The sequence below is a fragment of the Dufourea novaeangliae genome, unplaced genomic scaffold (genome assembly GCF_001272555.1).
Source record: "Dufourea novaeangliae isolate 0120121106 unplaced genomic scaffold, ASM127255v1 scaffold48, whole genome shotgun sequence".
Lineage (NCBI taxonomy): Eukaryota > Metazoa > Arthropoda > Insecta > Hymenoptera > Halictidae > Dufourea > Dufourea novaeangliae.
The window spans coordinates 2,234,976-2,255,331 of NW_015373938.1; the positions used below are offsets into that span (position 1 = coordinate 2,234,976).

General features: G+C 33.2%; 2 protein-coding genes across 2 annotated transcripts in view; one reads left to right on the plus strand and one right to left on the minus strand.

Annotated features, from left to right (window-relative positions):
* Positions 1-1,313: 1,313 nt before the first annotated feature.
* Positions 1,314-7,383, plus strand: LOC107185581 (transducin beta-like protein 3). Its single transcript, XM_015573294.1, has 15 exons — positions 1,314-1,377; positions 1,884-1,935; positions 2,002-2,212; positions 3,075-3,249; positions 4,284-4,454; positions 4,542-4,723; positions 4,848-5,047; positions 5,123-5,326; positions 5,592-5,781; positions 5,861-5,979; positions 6,073-6,231; positions 6,306-6,471; positions 6,546-6,770; positions 6,959-7,086; positions 7,176-7,383. Exons 1-15 carry the CDS (start codon positions 1,352-1,354, stop codon positions 7,362-7,364), a joined length of 2,397 nt encoding a protein of 798 aa, XP_015428780.1. The 5' UTR covers positions 1,314-1,351; the 3' UTR covers positions 7,365-7,383.
* Positions 7,384-8,876: 1,493 nt separating this feature from the next.
* The window catches only part of LOC107185532 (MICAL-like protein 1), a 35,305-nt gene continuing 23,825 nt past the window's right edge, over positions 8,877-20,356 (minus strand). Inside the window, exons 5-11 of the mRNA XM_015573228.1 lie at positions 14,604-16,390; positions 13,269-13,410; positions 11,590-11,928; positions 10,536-10,671; positions 9,839-10,067; positions 9,133-9,245; positions 8,877-9,064 (exon numbers count right to left, since the gene is read on the minus strand). Of these exons, the coding sequence (XP_015428714.1) occupies positions 8,877-9,064; positions 9,133-9,245; positions 9,839-10,067; positions 10,536-10,671; positions 11,590-11,928; positions 13,269-13,410; positions 14,604-16,390 (2,934 nt within the window). The remainder of the gene's footprint in view (positions 9,065-9,132; positions 9,246-9,838; positions 10,068-10,535; positions 10,672-11,589; positions 11,929-13,268; positions 13,411-14,603; positions 16,391-20,356) is intronic.

Here is a 20,356-nt window from a genome sequence, read left to right on the forward strand (position 1 = left end):
ACGAAGACAACCGACGAGGGAACTTAGTTTTTTATAGGTTTAGGCTCAAGAAAGAAGTCATCCGCCGAGGGATTTTAGTACCGATAGTATTAGATAGTTACGATTTAAGTTATTTATAAGGTTTATTGTCAAAGGTGGGAAGATGTAGAACTTGTGATTCCATCTACCTGCCTTGGGCCTCCACTCGCAGCAACCTCCTCGTGGTGAGGCCTGGGTAATCGGTATTATCATCGGTAAAGTACTGTAAACTGATGACAATATCGAGCTAATGGCTGCGAACTTCGAATCTATCTCATAAAACCACGTTCTATATTATATCGAACTAGGATTATTTTAGAAATCGATATGAGATTCAAAGTGTAAAAATGTCTAGTACTTTGAATGTTTTAGAAAAGTATTCGAGATAAAAATGTATGGAACTACTGAAAATTACTTTACATTCCTTTTCCTTATTCTGTAAATTCTTTGATTGAAATATGAATGTTGCTGGAAATATGAACATTTTCACAGGACAATGATATAAATGGAACTTTAAAACTTTTTTAAGTGTTACAGTGATATTTCGTTATATGTTCCATAATGTCAATAATATTGATTTCCTTGCAACATCCATAATTATTACAAATGTCAATATAACGAAATATCTTTTATGCGATGTTTGTGGTGTAATAAAAATCTGTGTTTCGATTACGTTTTTGATACGTATTACTCACTTATATGTAATAATATAGAATAAAAATATACTATTAGTCCGATATTTGAAAATATGCATGCGTTCGTTGTCACTGTTAAACTGTTGTAATAACAATGGAATAATAAAATAATTTACTCAAATGTACATAATAATACATATACATATCCATAAAAACAATATTAAACGCAATAACTTTTTTGTACGCGAAGAAAAACTAATATAGGTCCGTCGGGATTAGAACCCAAGACTCCTTTCTAATACGTCTATTTTATATCGAACGGTTGGAACAGAATCCGTTCACGACCATGGTCCCTTCTTAGATATAACGTAGTTCACAAATTCACCGTTCTCATAGCGTAGAGGGCAGTAGAAAATCCCTGACATTTTACACTATCGGTATTTTAGACCTAGTCGGTGGTTCCATCCACAAATTTGAATTTGCCGCCCTTTATGTTTTAGTAATGACGCATTCCAATATTGGATACACTAACGTTAGGTATTCCCCATGTATTCCTATGCCGAACTGTAGTGTTTTGCTCATTGATTGCGTGCGCGTGCACGTGTATACAAAGTAACGTAACCTGTACAAAATATTTGACTTTAAAATATTTGTAAAATATTTAACTCATTACGATGTGCATATAATATTCTGAAAAAATGAGTAACGTCGCTTTAAAGGAAGCGTAAGTAGTATTTTTAATGCCCTGAAATTATCTTTCTATATATATACACTGTAAACCAATTAATGTTAGAAGAAATTATAAGTGAACCGTACAGCTTCAAACTGTTTCCCATATTTTAAATAGGAAGAGAAATGTATTTCATGGCGTTCATATTGTTTCATTATATGAAAATAATAGAGTTCATTATAATATAGAGTGTTTTATTTTATCTGTGTCCTTCTTGTATAATAAATTAAAACATCTTCTTGTATATTATATTGTTTAAAAATGAAAAAAAGTATATACACAGGGTGTCCCATGCAACTGTTATAAGTAAAAGTTAAATGGTATCAGACAGAGCTTAATATGCAACTAATTTTATGCACTTTTGTGTATCGGTGCATCAGAAAAATGCAACTATATATATATAACATTTTGTTTAAAAAATATGAAAACTCAGAGTTTCTAATTCAAATTGGTTTTTACTAATGTTATATCCATGTTCATCTCTTTATCTCAAATTTTAGATTTGATGTTGAATCAAAGTGTGGACCATTTTATACTGGAGGAATTGTTCAAGTATGTTCTTCATAATTACTTTTCTTTCTGTAATATATAAAAGTATCTCACAATTTCCTATTACAGTGGAGTAATGATGGACAGTATATGTTCTGCCAAAAACATGGTACAATTTCTATAGTATCTTTAAAAGACTGTACAACATTAATATCCAATTTGGGTGAAGCGAGTAATAATGAAGAGGAAGATACAATTAATTCATTTACTGCAAGCACTAATGACGAGAACATAATAACACATCACAAAAGTGGCCTCTTCAAATTGTGGAATTGGAAAGGTAAGTGAGTAATTATATTAGATAAAAAAGAAATATATTTACAATTTAAGATATGTAGGTCTGCCAGTTATATTGTATAGCATCAGCAAAGGGCATTAAATGTATAGTGCCAAGCAAAATTGAACTAATGAAGGTACCTTTCTAGAAAATGTTGATTTATTTAGTTATTAACGCAGGATTGGACTAAAACTTAGCTTCTGCTACACTTGTTACAGTAAATTTTTACTTAATATAAGGAAAGCTCTATATGCTAAACGTTTCTACATTATCCCCACTACTGGGGTGTTCCTCTTTGGTGTCAATCAAGCGAGTAATGTAATGGCCAATGGCTTCCCTTTTTGAGCCGACAACTGAAAGTTGGAAGTTACAAAACAATCAAAAGCCTTCACTTGGTGAAAAAACACTAATGCAAAATCGCGAACAATAAAGAAGTTTTATTTTCTAATGAAAATTGTATTATAATATTGGTGAGATTTTTCAGATTAAAATTAGATCAAACATGATATTATTTGAATCATATTTAATTATTTCATGTTATCTCATTTATTATCCTTTTTGGCTGTGGTACTATTTTTTACGATCTTTAAAATATACATGTTAAAAATATAATTTTCATTATGAATGACTGGAAGTGTACACAATTTATTATGCAGAACTTTTAGTGACTAATGAAAATTTAGAAGTGTCAGAATTCCCTCTGGTCGTTACCATCTGCTTACTCGGTTTCTGTATATGACTGGCAAAGCTATATTTATTAGAGTCTATCAATAATGTTAAGAAACCTAGATAGTCATTCATTTAATGGTTTCTTACAATAATGTTATACTATTTACATTAATTTAACAGTATGTTGTTATTTTAGATAATAAATTGGTCAAGGTATGGAAGTCCATTCACAAGGGTCCGGTACACCATATTGCTTATTGTAGTGAGCGAAATTTAATGGTCTCAGGAGGTATCGATGGTACTATCAAAGTATGGGACCTGAATCATCATACTTGTACTCATAATCTGAAGGGAGCTCAAGGAGTTATCAGGTACGGTAGTGCTTTAATTAGCTACACTTTTGTTTGTGTTCAATGTCACACTGAATATCTGACATTTGTGATTGCTTGGCAATTCATTCATGAGAAGTTTACGACCAAATCTCAGGAGAGATATAATAAGCTATAGAATATTCTGTGCAGTACTACTTCACAAAATGTATATTTTCAAACCCTCTTTAAGGGGCTATGCTAGTGTGATAGCTATGTAATAAGGCAATTTGTTGGAATTTTTTAAAGAAAAACTATTGAACTTATCAAGCCATAGTATAGACTCTTGTGGTTGTGAAATAAAAAAAAAACAAATATTTTCTTAATTTGTATTTGTGTGGCTATAGCCCGTACTAGAATAATTTTAAAAAATTGAGAAATAAAAAAATGGCGCTTTCCCAAACAAAAGGTTTAATTTATTTGTATAAAAATGGCTGGTTTTTTAACCCGCGAATTTGTAATTTTTAATATATCGAAAAACTCGTGGTACGGGCTAGAATGACACATCTCATGAACAGATATGCCAAGTTTGAATTAAATCGGTCAATTAGTTTTTAAGCTATCATGGCCGCCGATTAAGAAAAAGTAACTGCGAGAAAAACGCGATCAAAGTTTCAAGTACTGTTTTAGAGTATAAAAAGAGAAATGTTTCATACTTACAGCTAATCACCTATTCCGGGCCATATAAAACACCTTCCTCTTCCTAAAAAAATTGTTGCAAATTACATAAAGAAATATCCGATTATCTGAAACCGTCACACTAGCATAGCCCCTTAAAGAATGGACACTTTTTTATTTACTACCTTTTGTTTTCAATTTTTCGTAAGACTTTCTGTATGTGGAAAGTATGTTAAAAATAACACGATACAACTGAAGATACTTCCGATTTCGAGGATCTATATGTGGATCGTGAGGTTGTTTCGCTGATAATCGGCAGTTTATGTTAATAAATATTGTTCTGCATTAAATAAATTATAATATGTCGCGCGGCGGAACTCCCCGTCGTAACAATATAATAATTTTCAATAAAATTTTAGTGTCTTAGCCTTTCATCCAGACATTGAGAAGAACCTTGTGTTCGCTGCAGGTGACGATTTTAAAATTTACGGTTGGAATATAACAACTGGGAAAAACAAAATGACTCTTCCTGGACATTTTAGTAAAGTCACATCTTTATCATTTCACAGTAGTGGGAATTACTTAGTCAGGTAATACAATGGAATTGTTCTATACATTTCAGTAACAGATGGATGTATTAAATTTACGAATGCATAATGTGTATTGTTTTTATGTAGTTCGGGAAAAGATAGAGTATTAATTTTATGGAATATTTCCAATGAATCGTCAGTACGTGTTTTACCAGTCTATGAAGAAATAGAAGACATATTCATTATACCTAGTAATGTATCGCTACCTGTACCCCTTCATAATAAGTCAGAGGATAATGCTATTTATGTTGCTGCTGCAGGAGAAAAAGGTATGTTTATAGATATTACACTATAGTATTGTTAAAGAAGCATATAGTGCGTTTATAACGAAAAGAAGTTATTTTTTTTCGAAAGCGGTATAGTGCATAGTGAAGTACAGTTTAATTTTTACAGGTGTTGTTACAATTTGGGAAATGAAAACTGGCAGACAAGTGTATGTGCAAAAAAATTCCACTGTCTTAGCAGCCAAAGAAGAAGAAAACCTTTCTGTTACACATTTACTTTATAATAACAATAGTATTACTTTTGCTGTAGTTACTGTCGATCACAATATAATTATTCATTCCTTAGAAACATTTGAATGCATTAAGCAGGTATGTGTCGTTAAAATATTTGCTTCGTTTACTTTTAAATATTTATAAAAACTGAGGACATTGAACTTCTTACAGTTGGTGGGTTACAGTGATGAAATTTTAGATATTGTGTACGTAGGAGAGAATGGAAGTCATTTAGCTGTTGCTACTAATAGTTGTGATATAAAATTATATGAAATATCGACGATGAATTGTGAATTATTACGTGGACATACAGACATTGTGTTATCCCTTGCATCAACACCTGTTAATGTCTGCTTGTTTCTGTCTTCGGCAAAGGTATGCTCAATAATAACATAATTTCCACAATAACTGTTTCAAAATAATGCGAGGATTGTTCAAACAAGATAAGAATTACTGAAAATTTATTTGAAATTAATATTCCCAAAGTTGCGATGAACCTATTGCAATTATTACGCATGGCTTCCTTTTGATATTTCTCGTGTTGTATCTATAAGAATTCTGGAATCTTGTGAAGTATTATTTAGAAAATTTTTAAATGTTGCACATTTATCCAGTTTTCAAAAATATTACATATTTGTAGGATAATAGTGTCCGCGTATGGCATATGATTAAGGAAACTGCAAAGGTACATTGTATTGCATCTGCTACTAGGCACACTGCCTCCGTTGGTTCTATTGCAATTTCTCAAGCATCTTGTAAATTCTTCACTTCTGTTAGTCAAGATTCTTGCCTTAAACTGTGGAATTTACCATCAGATTTAAAATTTGAAGGTAACTGTTTTTCTTATCCGTATTATTCGAGCTTTTTTTTTAAACGTTTGATGTTATGCTAGATATTTAATGATTGCAGACGAAAACTCTCTAACTGTAGTTCATACAGTTGTGGCTCATCAGAAAGATATTAATTGTGTAACTGTTTCACCAAATGATAAATTAATTGCCACGGGATCGCAAGATAAAACAGCGAAAGTATGATAAGTGAAATTCAAAAAGGTTTATACCGTACTATTGGTTTATAATGTGTGCTTAATTTGAGAATATGTTTTCACGATTTATTTATAGCTATGGTCAGCCAATGACTTACAATTACTTGGTGTATTTCATGGCCACAAAAGAGGTGTCTGGTGCGTACGGTTTTCCCCTGTTGATCAAGTACTTTTGACAACATCGACAGACTGCACAGTGAAGCTTTGGTCACTGAAAGATCTCTCCTGTTTAAAAGTACGGTTGTAATTCATATAGATATAGTCATCGCAATATATGCCCGTTATTATTAATGATTTTATATCTGCCAGACATTGGAGGGTCATGAATCATCAGTATTGAAGGCAGAATTTTTAACACGTGGTATGCAGTTAATTACAGCAAGTGGGGATGGTCTTTTGAAACTTTGGAGTATTAAAACGTCAGAATGTGTATGCACTTTACAAGAGCATGATAGTCGTGTATGGACATTGGCTGGTAAGTATTATAGTCGGTGGACATATCTTACATATTTTACAGTACCTACATTAATATACTTTTTCCAAATATAGTCAGGAAAGATGAGAAAGCTATAATCAGTGGTGGAAGCGATTCATTGTTAATTATATGGAAGGATGTAACCGAAGAGAAAAAAGAAAAAGCAATATCAGAAATTAAACAGATTGCACTTGAAGAACAACAATTAGCAAATTTACTTAAGGCCAATCAGCTAAGTTCTGCATTGAGATTAAGTTTGAAATTAAAACGGCCTCTGCAAGTACGTAGGATTGTAGAATGTAAGTTCTAACTCTGTTATTATTATGATTACTATTTTAAAAAATTGTGTTGTTTTTTCCGATTGAGGGTTTAATTTTTCTGAGTCTAAAGTGATGATAGTATTTAACCAAATTAATTTTGAGGATTAAATTGTAAGAACAAGTATCTATCAAAATTATCTTAATTATTGTTATATTCTGTGAAATAGGTATTTTAAGCAAAAGTAGTTCCCAACTTACACAAACAATTGCTGAATTAAAACGTACGCATAAAGAAGAGCTGTTTACATGCGCTATTGCGTGGAATACGAACAGTAGAAGTTGCCACCTGGCTCAGGTATAAATTTTTAAATACAATTACTTACTGCAATTTTTTTTAACGTCTGGTAATTATAGATAACTAGATGTTTAAATTTTGTTTAATAGGTAGTTTTAAATGCCCTAATAGTGGAATGGGAATGTGAGAATATAAAATCAGCCTCCACACTGGAATCTGCAATACCATATACTGAACGGCATTATTCAAGAATCACAAAGTTGTTGCAAAATCTCCACCTATTGACATACACACTTAATCGTATAAAACCACATATGACGTCTGTACAAACCAAATAAAGTGGAATGAAATTAATTATACCCCAGTGTATCTGTTTTGTTAATTATTTACTTTTCCAATACCTTTGAAAATTTGTTTATACAGTGTAAGTGTTAAAAAAATGATTCTGAATTTTCATTTGGCAAACGCTTAAAATATTAGAATTGTGTTGTTCGAGCGTTGCATTGTACGAAAAATTGACGATGTAACTGTAAGGTTTGAGATTAGAATTAAGACATCTGATTGCCTTCGAATCTCTAACTTTCGTTCTTGGTTAATAAGCAAATTTTTGGTTATACTTTCTGTAAAAATACTCGAAACAAATATATTGTATAAAAACTAGTTTTCCACATGAAAATTTCTTTGTCAAAATTCCTTAAACGTTTTTCAGACAGACTAGCACCGTTTTAGTAGAATCATTTAACCTTACTTCATCTATGTATTTGTCGGAACGTTTCTTCTTCCTCCTTCAAATTAGTCTTGCTTCCTACCGTTTTTTCGACGTTGCACGCCAGTAACACTTGTTCGGCCACTTTTTAAATGACCAATTCACTTGTTACACAAAGAAGCCCCTAACGCGATTTTCGTCTTAGTTTAGCATATGCAATTACCCCTTAAACATTTCGACACATGTTGTCGAACAGCCTGTATGTTAATAAAATGTACATATTTATTCTGATTTCATAGCAGCCTGTAACATTACAATATTAATTAAGTTTACAATAACAAAACGTGGTAATGTACAATTCTGACATTGAATACAAAATGTATATAAAAACAAAACGCGCGTAAGCACAAAAAAATTAATGTATGTATAAGTTATTAGAATAGTACCTTGAAAAAATTATATCAATGTTTAGGTGCGCATCCATTTTTTCTACTATTACATTCTTGTATAATTGGTGAACATAATAGAAAAGTAGTTAGAAATTAAAATAAATGCCTATATGTATAATATTGTAGAGACCATATGTCAGCCACCTGAGCAATGGTGCCCTCCTGTTTTTCCTAGTTTCGTAACTTTCAACGGGTCTAGCGATCCCGGTCCCACAACATAATACATGAAAATACTCATAATTTCATTTTTAGCCTACAAACTTTCTTAAGTATTTTTTACATCGCATTACTCGAACCTAATCTGTTACTACAATCAAGTTTAGGAACTATGGTTGGCCAGTGTCAATTGTCTGAGAAGAATTTGGGAGAAACCTTCCGTATAATTTATGGCGTCATCATTACGGCTAACAGAACCAATACATATACACATATATACACGTGTGCTTCGTAAACAATGAGCGTGCACAGCTGAACACAAAGGTTTAGATGACACAACGAGAAACCTTGACTATCCAAACTTCGTAAACATAACTGTAATAACGTAATAGAACCATGTCGTTTGTTTCCTAGAACATGGATTATCAAAACGTTCGCTATAGTTTCTGAAATGCTTAATTCTAGACTTATTCGAGGTAGCACTTTGTAGAAATTAAAATTGTGTAACTCAGTACCTGACTGTTAAGTAGTAATGCAATTTAAAACCATTTTCGCTTATTGTGGCGTTTCTGTTTTACCTCAGTCTCGTCTATATCCTTATCGATATCCTTTTTAGATAATCTTTTCGACTTCTTCTCTTTTGTTTTCTTCTTTGGTTTGCCTTTCTTCGTTCTTGAACAACAGGGATCATACAGATCATTGTCCGGTGTGTCATTTTTCGTCTTAGCTGATAAAGAATGAATGATATAGCCACAATTTATGTTGAGCAATGTATTTACATAACAGTTCATTTACCAGCAAGCAGACCCATGTGCTTGTGTATACTTCGATCCTCTTCTATTTCTCTACGACGATCCATTTCCAAACACTCGACAATCTCATTCCGCTTCTCGACGATTTGTACAAGTCTGTTGGTTAATATAAGTAGTAATCAATCAAAGTAAATCAATACTTCATATTCTACAAGTGAGCAAACTGGTTAAGTTCATATACTAATTTAATTTTTTCTTTTTATTAAGAAACTAAAATTATAAAATACTTTGCTGTCTTCAAATGGGGTAAAATAATGAGAAGGATGTATATTGACTGTTCGGTTATTGTCACTGCAATAGTAATCTTACATAAGATCTTATGAATTAGCTGCCCACCGTGCGTTCACAGTAGCCTAACCTAAGATTAAAATTATAACTTACCCTCAAAATTTCAGATACCTGTTTTCGAACACCCTGTGTATATAAATATTTGACACAGTAGATGCTATCAATTATAAATAAAACAAGTATGACATTACATTTGGAAAAATTAAACTAACTATGAAATATTCTCTATCATTAAACCTATAAAACAAGCTAACTATTTGCAATACGAATGTCCCCTTTCATATCAAATAACCTTATATAACAGAAACAACCTTTTCCATACTTCTAATTACTGGGAAGATATTTTGATGATTACAAATTACTTGTAAACACTGTACTTCTATACAATCTCGAGTACTTACCTTTGTATTAATGCTTCTTCTTTCTGTTTCTCGAAATCCGTTTTTGTGGATTCGTTTTGCGACATTAAACATCGAATTTGATATTCGACCTCAACATGCTCTTCTTCCAATCTCTGTTGCCTTCGAAGTAACATTAATTCCGCTTGCCGTCTAAACAATTCATTTTTCTCATTTACAAGAGCGAATAGTTCTAAGACTAACTCCTCCACATCGGTTCCCAGTGAAACATCTGAAATTGATACTGGCTCAGATACTGTATAATTATTTATAATAAAATTAAGATATTTCTAAAAATGTATTGAATTAGGCAACCCGTTAAAAAAGTTCAATATTGTAATATAAATGAAAAAAAAAATCAAAGATTATAGACAAATCTAAGTGAGGGTATTAAAGACTATAATTTTAAAAAAGAAAGATGTATGTTTTGTTTGTGTTTTCAAGAAAACCCAAAAGTCATAACTCGTGTGTTCTTTTTCAGCAAATTCGAAATAAGCAAAATTATGTCTTAAACTGCGTTAACTTCGCACAGACTATACCATAGTTTAATTTGACCCAAATTCTTGACATTAAGTGCAGAGTGACTGGTTTTGAGTTAAACTGACCCACGATTATTCCGAAAGAAAAATTACTCGAAATTTGTACGCAATAAATTACACATATATTATTTGGATTGTTTAAAAATTCTAAATATAATTACCTTCATTATTCGATCCTGTTTCGCATTTATTCCTAATCAGTTGCTCTAATCGCACACCTTGTTTTTCTAGACCTTGTTGCTGTAATTCAATTTCATCCAATTCCAGTTTGACATCCTTAAGGGACATTACTTTTATCTGAAAGGTATGGAGCAATTGAAAGAAAATTGGACGCATTATTGTAACAAAAAAATTATACACTATCAAAGAATAAATATAGTTTCTATAATATGAAATTCCCAATTTTTAAATAGATGATAGTCACAGTATGATACTACCTACTATATAATTTGGATGGTTAAAAATTATACAGGTTTATTATGCAAAATGGTTGAAAACTTTTAGGATGAAAAGCACTCATTCAAATGAACTAGATACTTACAATTAACTTACATAGATTCTATTACTATTACAGTCAATGTTGCAGATTATAAATATGTATAGATAAAGTAGATGGGTACAATCAATAATTGCAATACATGTTATACGATTATTAAAAACAAAGTATGAAAAACATTCAGAATTTCATCAGCATCCATATCTAATTAAATGCATATTAATATTGCTATTCCTAAACTTAACAGTGATTGAATATGTAAAATATGTTATACATATGAGATGGACAGATATTTCTCTAAATAATCATAACTGCTCCATCAGTTAGTTGATACGTATAAATCAGAGTAATTAAAATTTTGTGTTTTGTGCTATTTTGGAAGATTGCACAATTGATTCAACCTATAAGAGTGCAATGGACAGGACACTTACTGGAGTACAAAAATGACTATATCTCAGGAATAAGATTAAATAGGGGACACATGTTTACACGAATTTTTTTCAATAGTTTCGTATACTCTGTTCATCACTGAACTGGGTCCCACATGTTAGCTAACAACCCAACTAATTTCATAAATAATATAGCGACATATAAAATTAATTTCGCCTATTAGAAATATAATTGATTGAAATCCATTTATCAATGGGGGATTCCGTAAAGAAACATCGTAGTAACCTATCCAATAAGTAATTTAATCCATGAAATAAGAGCTAACTTACTTTTCTTCTATGTGGTATTGGACATGGCGGAGCTGGCCCCTTCTTCCTTTTCCATTTTCCCTGTGTACTTTTGTCTGTGTATGGCGAGTGATAATCAGAATTATCCCCGCATGAAATGTGCGTGAAAGTTTGCTTGCTCCTGTTTAGTTCGTCTTTATTCGTCTTTTTATCTTCCCATAAATTCGTATTTTCAGTTATGTTATACGTTTCGATTATTGGAGATTCTTCGAGACTGAGTGTAGAGACAGCGGCTGTGTGACACGGTGTGCTTGTGGGCATCGGTGGCGGTGGAGCTGGTTTTGCTTTTCGTGCCTTGGGTGTTGTGCGTGGATATGAATTCTAATAATAAAAACATAAAATATATTAGTTATCCACGTATATACGTATATATAGTCTTGGTCAAAAGTGTTAGGTATCACATAAAGTATGAATTAAAAAAAATATTTTTGTATTAAACCACCGAAATGTGAAAAAAATCATTTTTGATTAATTTTTGCAATATTTCGTTGGGTCACCCTTTGCCCTAATGGCTAACAATCACAGTAATTTCTTTCTGACGTTCAGTTTACTGTTTTTCGGCATATTTCAAGGAAAACATTCTAACTTTCAAAATATTAACAACAAAATAAAAAATAAGTTGACGTGTGTCAGCAGCATATACTGACAGCAGCCTGTAGCTTTTACAAAGAAACAAAATGTAGAGTATGGACCGCTCAAGTACTTTATGGCTCACTATAAAACTTGTGAACTGTTTTAAAATTCTTTTGGACTGCCCAACAAAAGATGATGAACAATAGAAAAGTTTCAAAGTAATAGTTTAGTTAATAGTAATAAAGGTGCTTAATACTTTTGGCCAAGGCTGTACATAAATATATATGATCTGAACTAAAAAAAGGGGGGTTTATCATGGAAATTCCGATTTTAGAGAAACCAATTTTGCAACACTTCTCAAACTCACTGTTCAAACTGTTTGAACATGTTTGAACACTTGATTACCCATCACTACCTGTCACATATCACTTTTCCTAATCCAGAAAGTATTCTAGCACATATGGATCTTCGGGATCAAGAAAATAATATACCACATAGGACGAGTAAGCAGGTCGAAATAAGTACACAGTGTGTTCGTGTAAAGAGACTGCAATAAGGAAAATAATTATTACAAATTGGTGGAAATGCCACAGTATTTAATTTTTGTCGTTAGCAGAAACAGCAAGACATTTGTTTACTATTTCTGGAGGAATTATATTATTTCGGTATATTTTTTTAAATAAATTGGAACAAATTTTTTTTAAATAAAGGATACGTACATATTATTATTCGCTTATTTTTAAATAATTATCAACCGTCTCATGTAAAACAATAATTTATATTATTTTCAACATTATTTAAAAGATACTTTGCACCTGAAATTATGATATAAATTTGAATGATCTGTAATAAGTGATGAACATGACATGTTCCAAATAGAATCTGTAAATTTTTCGAGCATCCGATAAATTCTATGTGGTATAATAGTTTCAGGATCTCCGAATGCAAAGCATAAGACATGATCATTTTTTATTCAATTTCGAAATTTTCCAACCAAAATTTTCGAGTATCAAAATCAAGATTTTGGGGATTCGCGCACCTGTACGGAACTTAAAGTAAAATTAATACAAAATTCGTTAATTAATTACGTGGTATTCGGACGAAGTTTTCTGTAGTTCGAGCACTAAGGACGCTTGTTGCTCGGTAACAACCGGTTCCCTGTTGCTTGGAGGCAATGGCGCTGGTTTTTTCTTTCGAGAAATTACTCCAGGTGTTCCTCCGGATTCGGTACTTGTTGGAAAGTCAAAAATCCATGTTATCGGTACTTTATCCTATGGTACATAGATTGCACGTACCAATGTGTACAAAAATAGATCAAACATTTACATAAAAAAAGAAATAAAAAAAAATTTGAGATTGATTCGTCGTTTGAGGACAAGCAATTTTATAGTTTTTAATGTCTGACATTAACAATTTTCGAGATATTCGACAAAGTGTTTTCCATCGCCAATATTGGGGGTTGTTTTCACTCTCTCAGCATACACATTTAGCAATAAAAAAACATACGCACGTAATACTTTTCGATGATCTACCTCGGTATTAAATTTCTTCAAAATCGACCATTATTTTTTACAGTTTGCATAACAATTTCTTGTGTTTTAAGTATTTACTTTTTTATTTTGTTAGCAAAAAGGTGTCATCCATAAGTGATGGAATGCAATTTTTATCCCGTGTACATCAGTCTATTTATTTTCAAGGGGTGGTAGGGAAGATGATGTACAATTCTATATATCACACACGCAAATTTTATATGTGAAAATTATAATTTATATAATATTTTGCAGCATTCGACAGACATGTTACGAGAAAGTGAGTACTCTCTAAAAATTAATAATTTTTGCAAATGCTTATGTATCCTTCTTGAAAAAAAGTCGCTTTTGTAAGAAAAAGTATATCCATTACATAATGTACAACATAATAGTATCATTGCTTATTTTCTTACAAAATTGTCCTCATGGTTAAGAATCTTAAAAAATGTATATAATTATACTGTTAAAATCCTTTTATATATATTAGCAAGCATAAAAGAAGTAAGAAAGAGAGTACATGGCAGTTTAGTAGATTTCTTTGTTTCTTCCTTTAAAAAATCTTGCTTATACCAAGGTGTATTCTCATATACATACATTAATAAAACTGTTTTGAGTTCCTTGGGCAGTATAAGAATTCTCGAAACACTATCTTTGGGCATATGTTTGTATACTCCAAAGAAAATAATAACCATAATCTAACCTAAAACTGTTTTGTTGAATAGCCAACTTCAAGTAATAACAATGTAAGTCGATAAAAACGCTTATAAATCGCATACAAAATAAAAATAAAAAACATTTACGTAGATTCAAATGCAACGTATACAAAACTTACTAAAATACTCTTACATTAAAATTCTTATCAGAGCTATAGAAATCTTTGTTTCAAATACATACTGCATAGTTCGTGGTTTAGGAACAGGCAAATGCTCAGGTGTCCTGTCTAGATATTCCAAATCGCTGTCATGATCATCGTCATCGCTCCAAAAAGGATTTAAACTAATTTTCGGTGCAGCCAAACGCCGTTTTGTTTGTACGTCCGTGAACACTTCTTGTTTAGGACTGTTGCTGAAATTGCTTCTCTTGGCAGGTATTGGCGGGGTGACTTTCTTTTCCTCCTTTTCTTCCGCTTCTTCAGTCTCTTCATTTTCAAAGGGATTTGTTGAATTACTACTCTTAAGATTGTCTGTACTTGTCGACTGATTGTCAACAACATCCTCCTCCTCATCATCATCGCAACTGAAGGGATTTAAACTTTTTTGATAATCTTTATGTACATTCAGATCACTGTCTTTTTCACAACATTCATTAACTTGCTCAACAGATGGAGCAGGAACTGTTTGATCTTCACTACTTTCTTCGTCTGTATTAACTGTTACAGTGTTTGTAGATAACTTCCAAGGAGGTGCTGATGACGCCTCAGACACAGTCGTAACATTCTTGTTGCTCTCTTGTATATTGAGATTCTTAACATTACTTGAAATATCGCTTTCCTCGGTACTAACTGGTTCAGTCGCTTCTGAACTCAATTTACCAGAATTTTTTCTAACTAATCCTAAAGAGTTCTCCTCCTCTGTACCTTCAATTCGATTAATTTTCGGACTCCTTATTCCGTCATCCAAAACTTTCGGTCCATTTATCTCTTCTAATTCGACTTTTACACCTGCACGATCTTCTTTCACTGTCTCTACTTTCCCATTATTATGTATTTTAGATTTTCGTTCTTCGGTACTTTGAGGTTTACTCTGCCTTATTCTCGTGTGATCTTCCTTCTCACGAGCCTCAAACAACTTCAACCTCTTTTGAACCAACGAAAGGCACCTCTCACTCTCCTCATCCTCATCGGTATGACCTAACAATTCCTCTGTATTATTTGTTTTAGTAACTAAACTAATAGATTTATCCTTATTTACGGCACGAGCCAAAGGAACACTGAATTTCTGTTCCTCCGTTTTCATGCTACAATTTAATTTATCACCTACATCATCCGTTTTCATTACACATATACCATCTCTTTCGATCATGTCTTCTTCTTCTCTATTCTGAGATTCAAGTTTCGAATAAGTGCCGGAGAAATCGTCATTTTGCCCGTTGTTTTCGTCCATCTTGACCGGGAATGACGTACCTAATCTAATTGTAGCTTCTGTTTCTATATTCACGACGTCATTCTCGAGAACATTCGAGGCTCCATCTGCCGCGTCCAAATTGGTAACGGTTTCTCCATTCTCTTCCGCGAGCAAATGGTTCGATATGAAATTCAATCTTAATCGTGACGTTTGTGCGACCAATTCAGGAATAACAGCGTCCTCGAATTGCAATCGTTTCGCAGAGCCACGACTACGTACGCTTCTGTCTGTTTCCTCGCTCAGAGATTCCTGGTCGCTCGAATCCGTGACAGTGTCATCGTCTTCTTCGGTCTTTCCCGACGTGTCGCCGCATTTCGGGATCTCGTTATATTTTTGTATCACAGACGACGAGATCCCCTCGTCGGGGCATGTCTCGCAGCAGAAACCGCCCGCCTCCGTCTCATAATAATTCCCGTGTGTTAACTGATTGCTGCAACGAGCGCAACGGAAACACGTCCGATGATAAGTCAGACGAGCGACCACCAACTTCTCCGCCAAGAAGACCGGAAGTCCGCACACAATACATGAATCTCTCCGCACACCCAGACACGACACCACCTGTGTAATAAACAAACGGTATTAGTTTTTTCTTTTGTGGAAGTTATTTCTATTTATGTGTTCTAACTATGTGTAATTTGTAATTATAAAGAATAAAAACATACGAATACAGGGCGTTCGGTTACTGGTGTCTGACACATTAAGGGGTGGTTCTATGTGCCAAACTACAGACTCCTCTCGATTATCGTCTGACTCGTTCTACACGATTATTGTCCAGACGTTATTCCCACCACTGGGGGGGGGGGAGAGAACCTGTCAAATGTATACTTTGTTGCCCCTTCACTTTTTTTGCCGAGGCTCGGGCTTCGGGTAAAAAACAAATTTACGAGAGTCTGAAGCATCTCTCCCTATAAGATTATTATCACGGCGCGGACCCGAGTTCGAGACGATAATCGAGAGGAGTCTGTAGAGGAAAAATCAAGAATAGCTAAATTGCATTAGACGCTTCGTTTTCGAGCTATTAATTGTCGAAAATCGTCTGACGCGATGGGTTAGGTTACTGTGACCGTGGGTTGGTCAGCTCATTCACCGTCGGTGCCGTATCCAATTAAAGAAACTTACTTACTTCGTGGCCATAGCGATGACGTATGACACCAGACGATACTGTAATGGTTCTTTTTTTAAATGTTATAAAAAACTTGGAGCGAATTGTTAACCCTTCAAGTGTTTTATTTCATTTTGGAAACGTCCGCTTGTGTGCTTAATTGTTTTGAAGCTATGACGAGTATACTTAACAAAATCAGAATAAATGCATTTGCTGTAAAATTGAAATGAATTCTCATAAAATGACAAAATTAACTTTTGCGACGTGAGCGTCGTATATTGTAAAAAAAAGGCACTTCCTCATCAAACAACCCTCCTACATATACTGCTGCATATTTTTTTTCTTTGTATATTTTCTTTTTTTTATTCTAAAGTATTCTAAAATGTGTTAAAATTACGAATATGTTTTCTAGTTTACCTAATTTTACTTTAAATAACCAATGCAAATTTTTGTTGTTGTTCAATGGCAAGTATACTTGTCAATGAACAAATTGTTTTTATTAAATTAATTTTAAACTTGTCTGCTGAAAAAAACTATTGTAGTATCGCCTGATGTCTTATGTCACCACTTCAGCTGTAAGGTTAGTGTGCCTTTCTAGGTGGATACGGCAGTGGCCGTGAATCAGTTGTCCAACGAGCGGTTGCAGTAGCTTAACCCGTTGCGTCAGACGTTTCTGACTCATATTTTCGAGAACTTATAACACGGAAACGAAGCCTTTAACGCAATTTTGTTGTTCTTGATTTTCGCTTTAGTTTGGCACGTAGAATCACCCCTTAAAGTTCTGACACCAGTACCCAAACACGCTGTATAAGAGGTTTTGTTACGTAGTATAATAAACAGTATTAATTTCATTGTACAATTAATCTGTTTAGTTGAAATACAATGGTAAGTAAAACATTTGTAAGTATACAATATAGATGCAGTATTATTTTTCTGTACATTTAGAACTTGAGTCTTCTCGTAGATAAATAATTCGATACTTTCAGGAACCCTATTATAGCCTACGTCCTGCGTTCACAAAATAATTGAATTTTTATACTTCTTGCTTTAGTTTCAATAAAAGTACTTTTAATTTATGACTGAGATTTTCAAGACGAAAATGACACCAACAATACTATTAATTTTCTAGGGGCCTAGAAAAAATCCAAAATGGCGAAGCAAGAGTCAAAATCACGATGTCTGGAAAACGACAGTATTCAAACTACACAGAACTTGAATTATTCAGATTCCATTTACTCAAACTACATTTTAACAGGAAAAAAAAACTTTTATAATTGATACACATGTATTGATGGAACTAATATAATGATTTTCGTATGAATTGTAATGAAGTTTCTGGCCAAGATGTAACGAACTTGTAAAATACTTGACAGTGGCTGCAAGGATCTCTTTATAGAAATCTGAGATGAATAGGCATCAGAGTCTATTCAGGGCCGTGGTATTTGTCTCGATTCCAATGCAGACCCAATTAAATCTCATTAGAAAATGTACAGGGTGTTCCAAAAAGATGGGACAATCCGCAACCTGGATATTCCTCAGGCAAATACAAATCGAAAAGTCCTTTACCGTTTTGTAATCTGGTGCTCCTTTTTCGAGATATTAGGAGTTGAACGAACTTCAATCAGTTGAGCAATCGGCCACACGTCCGCGCGTACATGTAGCCAACCGCTCAGCTGATTGGAGTTCGTTTAACTGCTTATATGTCGGAAATGGAGCTCCAGATTAGAAAACTGTAAAGAAATTTTCGATTTATATTTACATGAGGAATATGCATGTTTCGGCTTGCCCTATCATTTTGGGACAGTCTGTATTTTTCTCTGTTTATTTTATGGAACCCCTTTTTCCGTGTGACTTTCCCCAAGTCAAAAACAACGATCTAGAATTAGTAATGCGGGAGAACGCTGGCAATCCTTGAAGAGCATATGTCTCTTTTTTTATAGTGATAGTTTATTAATTTATTATAGTTACTTTTAGTATAAGTTAAGTTCTGTAATTTCATTGTTTCAGTGTTTATCCTATGTTCCAGTTGTGATATGGTCTTGTGGATTTTGGCGAGTAACCAGATTTAATATTACACAACGATTAGTCTTGAATTAATAAAAAAAATGATCGCTTTTAACTCGCTTGACGTCGAGTGTCCCCACTTTAGCTACGAGGTACGGGGGTTTTTCACGTGGTTACTGCCCTGAGCCCGTGAATCGGCTGGCCAGCGCGCGCTCACAGTATTTAACCCGTCGTGGTAGACGTTTTTCACCAGTATTTTCGACATTTAATTACTCAGAAACGACGCCTCTAACGCAATTTCGTTATTCTTCACTTTTGTCTTAATTTGGCACGTAGAATCATCCTTTAAGCTTTCCGATATCTTTTATCAAACACCTCGTGTAATGACAAAGATAAAATAACCTACGGATAACAATTTCGAATCTATGAATAAAATATTCCTACGCCAAAACGACAACACTAACCGTTCCCCAAATAACAAAATTATGAATAAACAACCTTGCTATCATTTAAAAAAATTACAGTAGTTAACTATTTTATTACGGGACTTAAAACAGTCCGATTGATACCGTGTTTGAACTCGTTTTCTTCGCGAACATCTCGCCAGTATATTAAAAATATTCTCATTTAGATAAAATAGAATTTGCAAATATGTTGGTAAATACAGATATTTTGGCAATTGCAGATGATTAATATAACAAGCTACAAAATTTGCGTTGACTTAGCATTCTGCGTTTAAAAAGTACAATATTCCACATAATAAAATTACGTTTTTTTTTTAAATCTCCACACTATTGACCCGTCCATAAAAAGCTATCTACATTACATGATGGTCCATTCCATACCAAACACCTTTCGTGAATATATTCTCTTTCACATTATTAATTTCCTAAAAGATATGTTCCAACATTTCCGAGGACCCAAATAGTCTGTGTTATATAGGCTATTCTTAAAATAAGGAACCAAACTGTCTGAGTGTATTCTATGCATTACAATGATTAAAAAAAAACATCCTGTAAACATGGGTCCACAAATCCATACATAAACATTAAAAAGAATCTCACAAAGTATTTGGCCATCCATGAAGTAGCCCAACAGTTGAACAATAATAAAAACACTTGTCTCAAAAAGAATCGTTTCAACGTTGTATCTTGAAAATAAATCATTTGTCAATCTGTATTTGTTTTCTTTTATCAAACTACAATGAATAAAATAGATTCACAAAATTTGGTCTCTTATTTTACGAACACCCTGTGTACAGAGTGTCTCACGTACCTGAGGCATGCCATAGCATTGAAACGGTAGAAGATAGACAAAAATTTCATTAGGTAAAATTCAATGGTTTCGAGTAATGCAGCACGTGGTGTTTTCTTCGAAAGTGGAAGCGTTTCAAAGATTTCAAGGTCACACCTATCTTT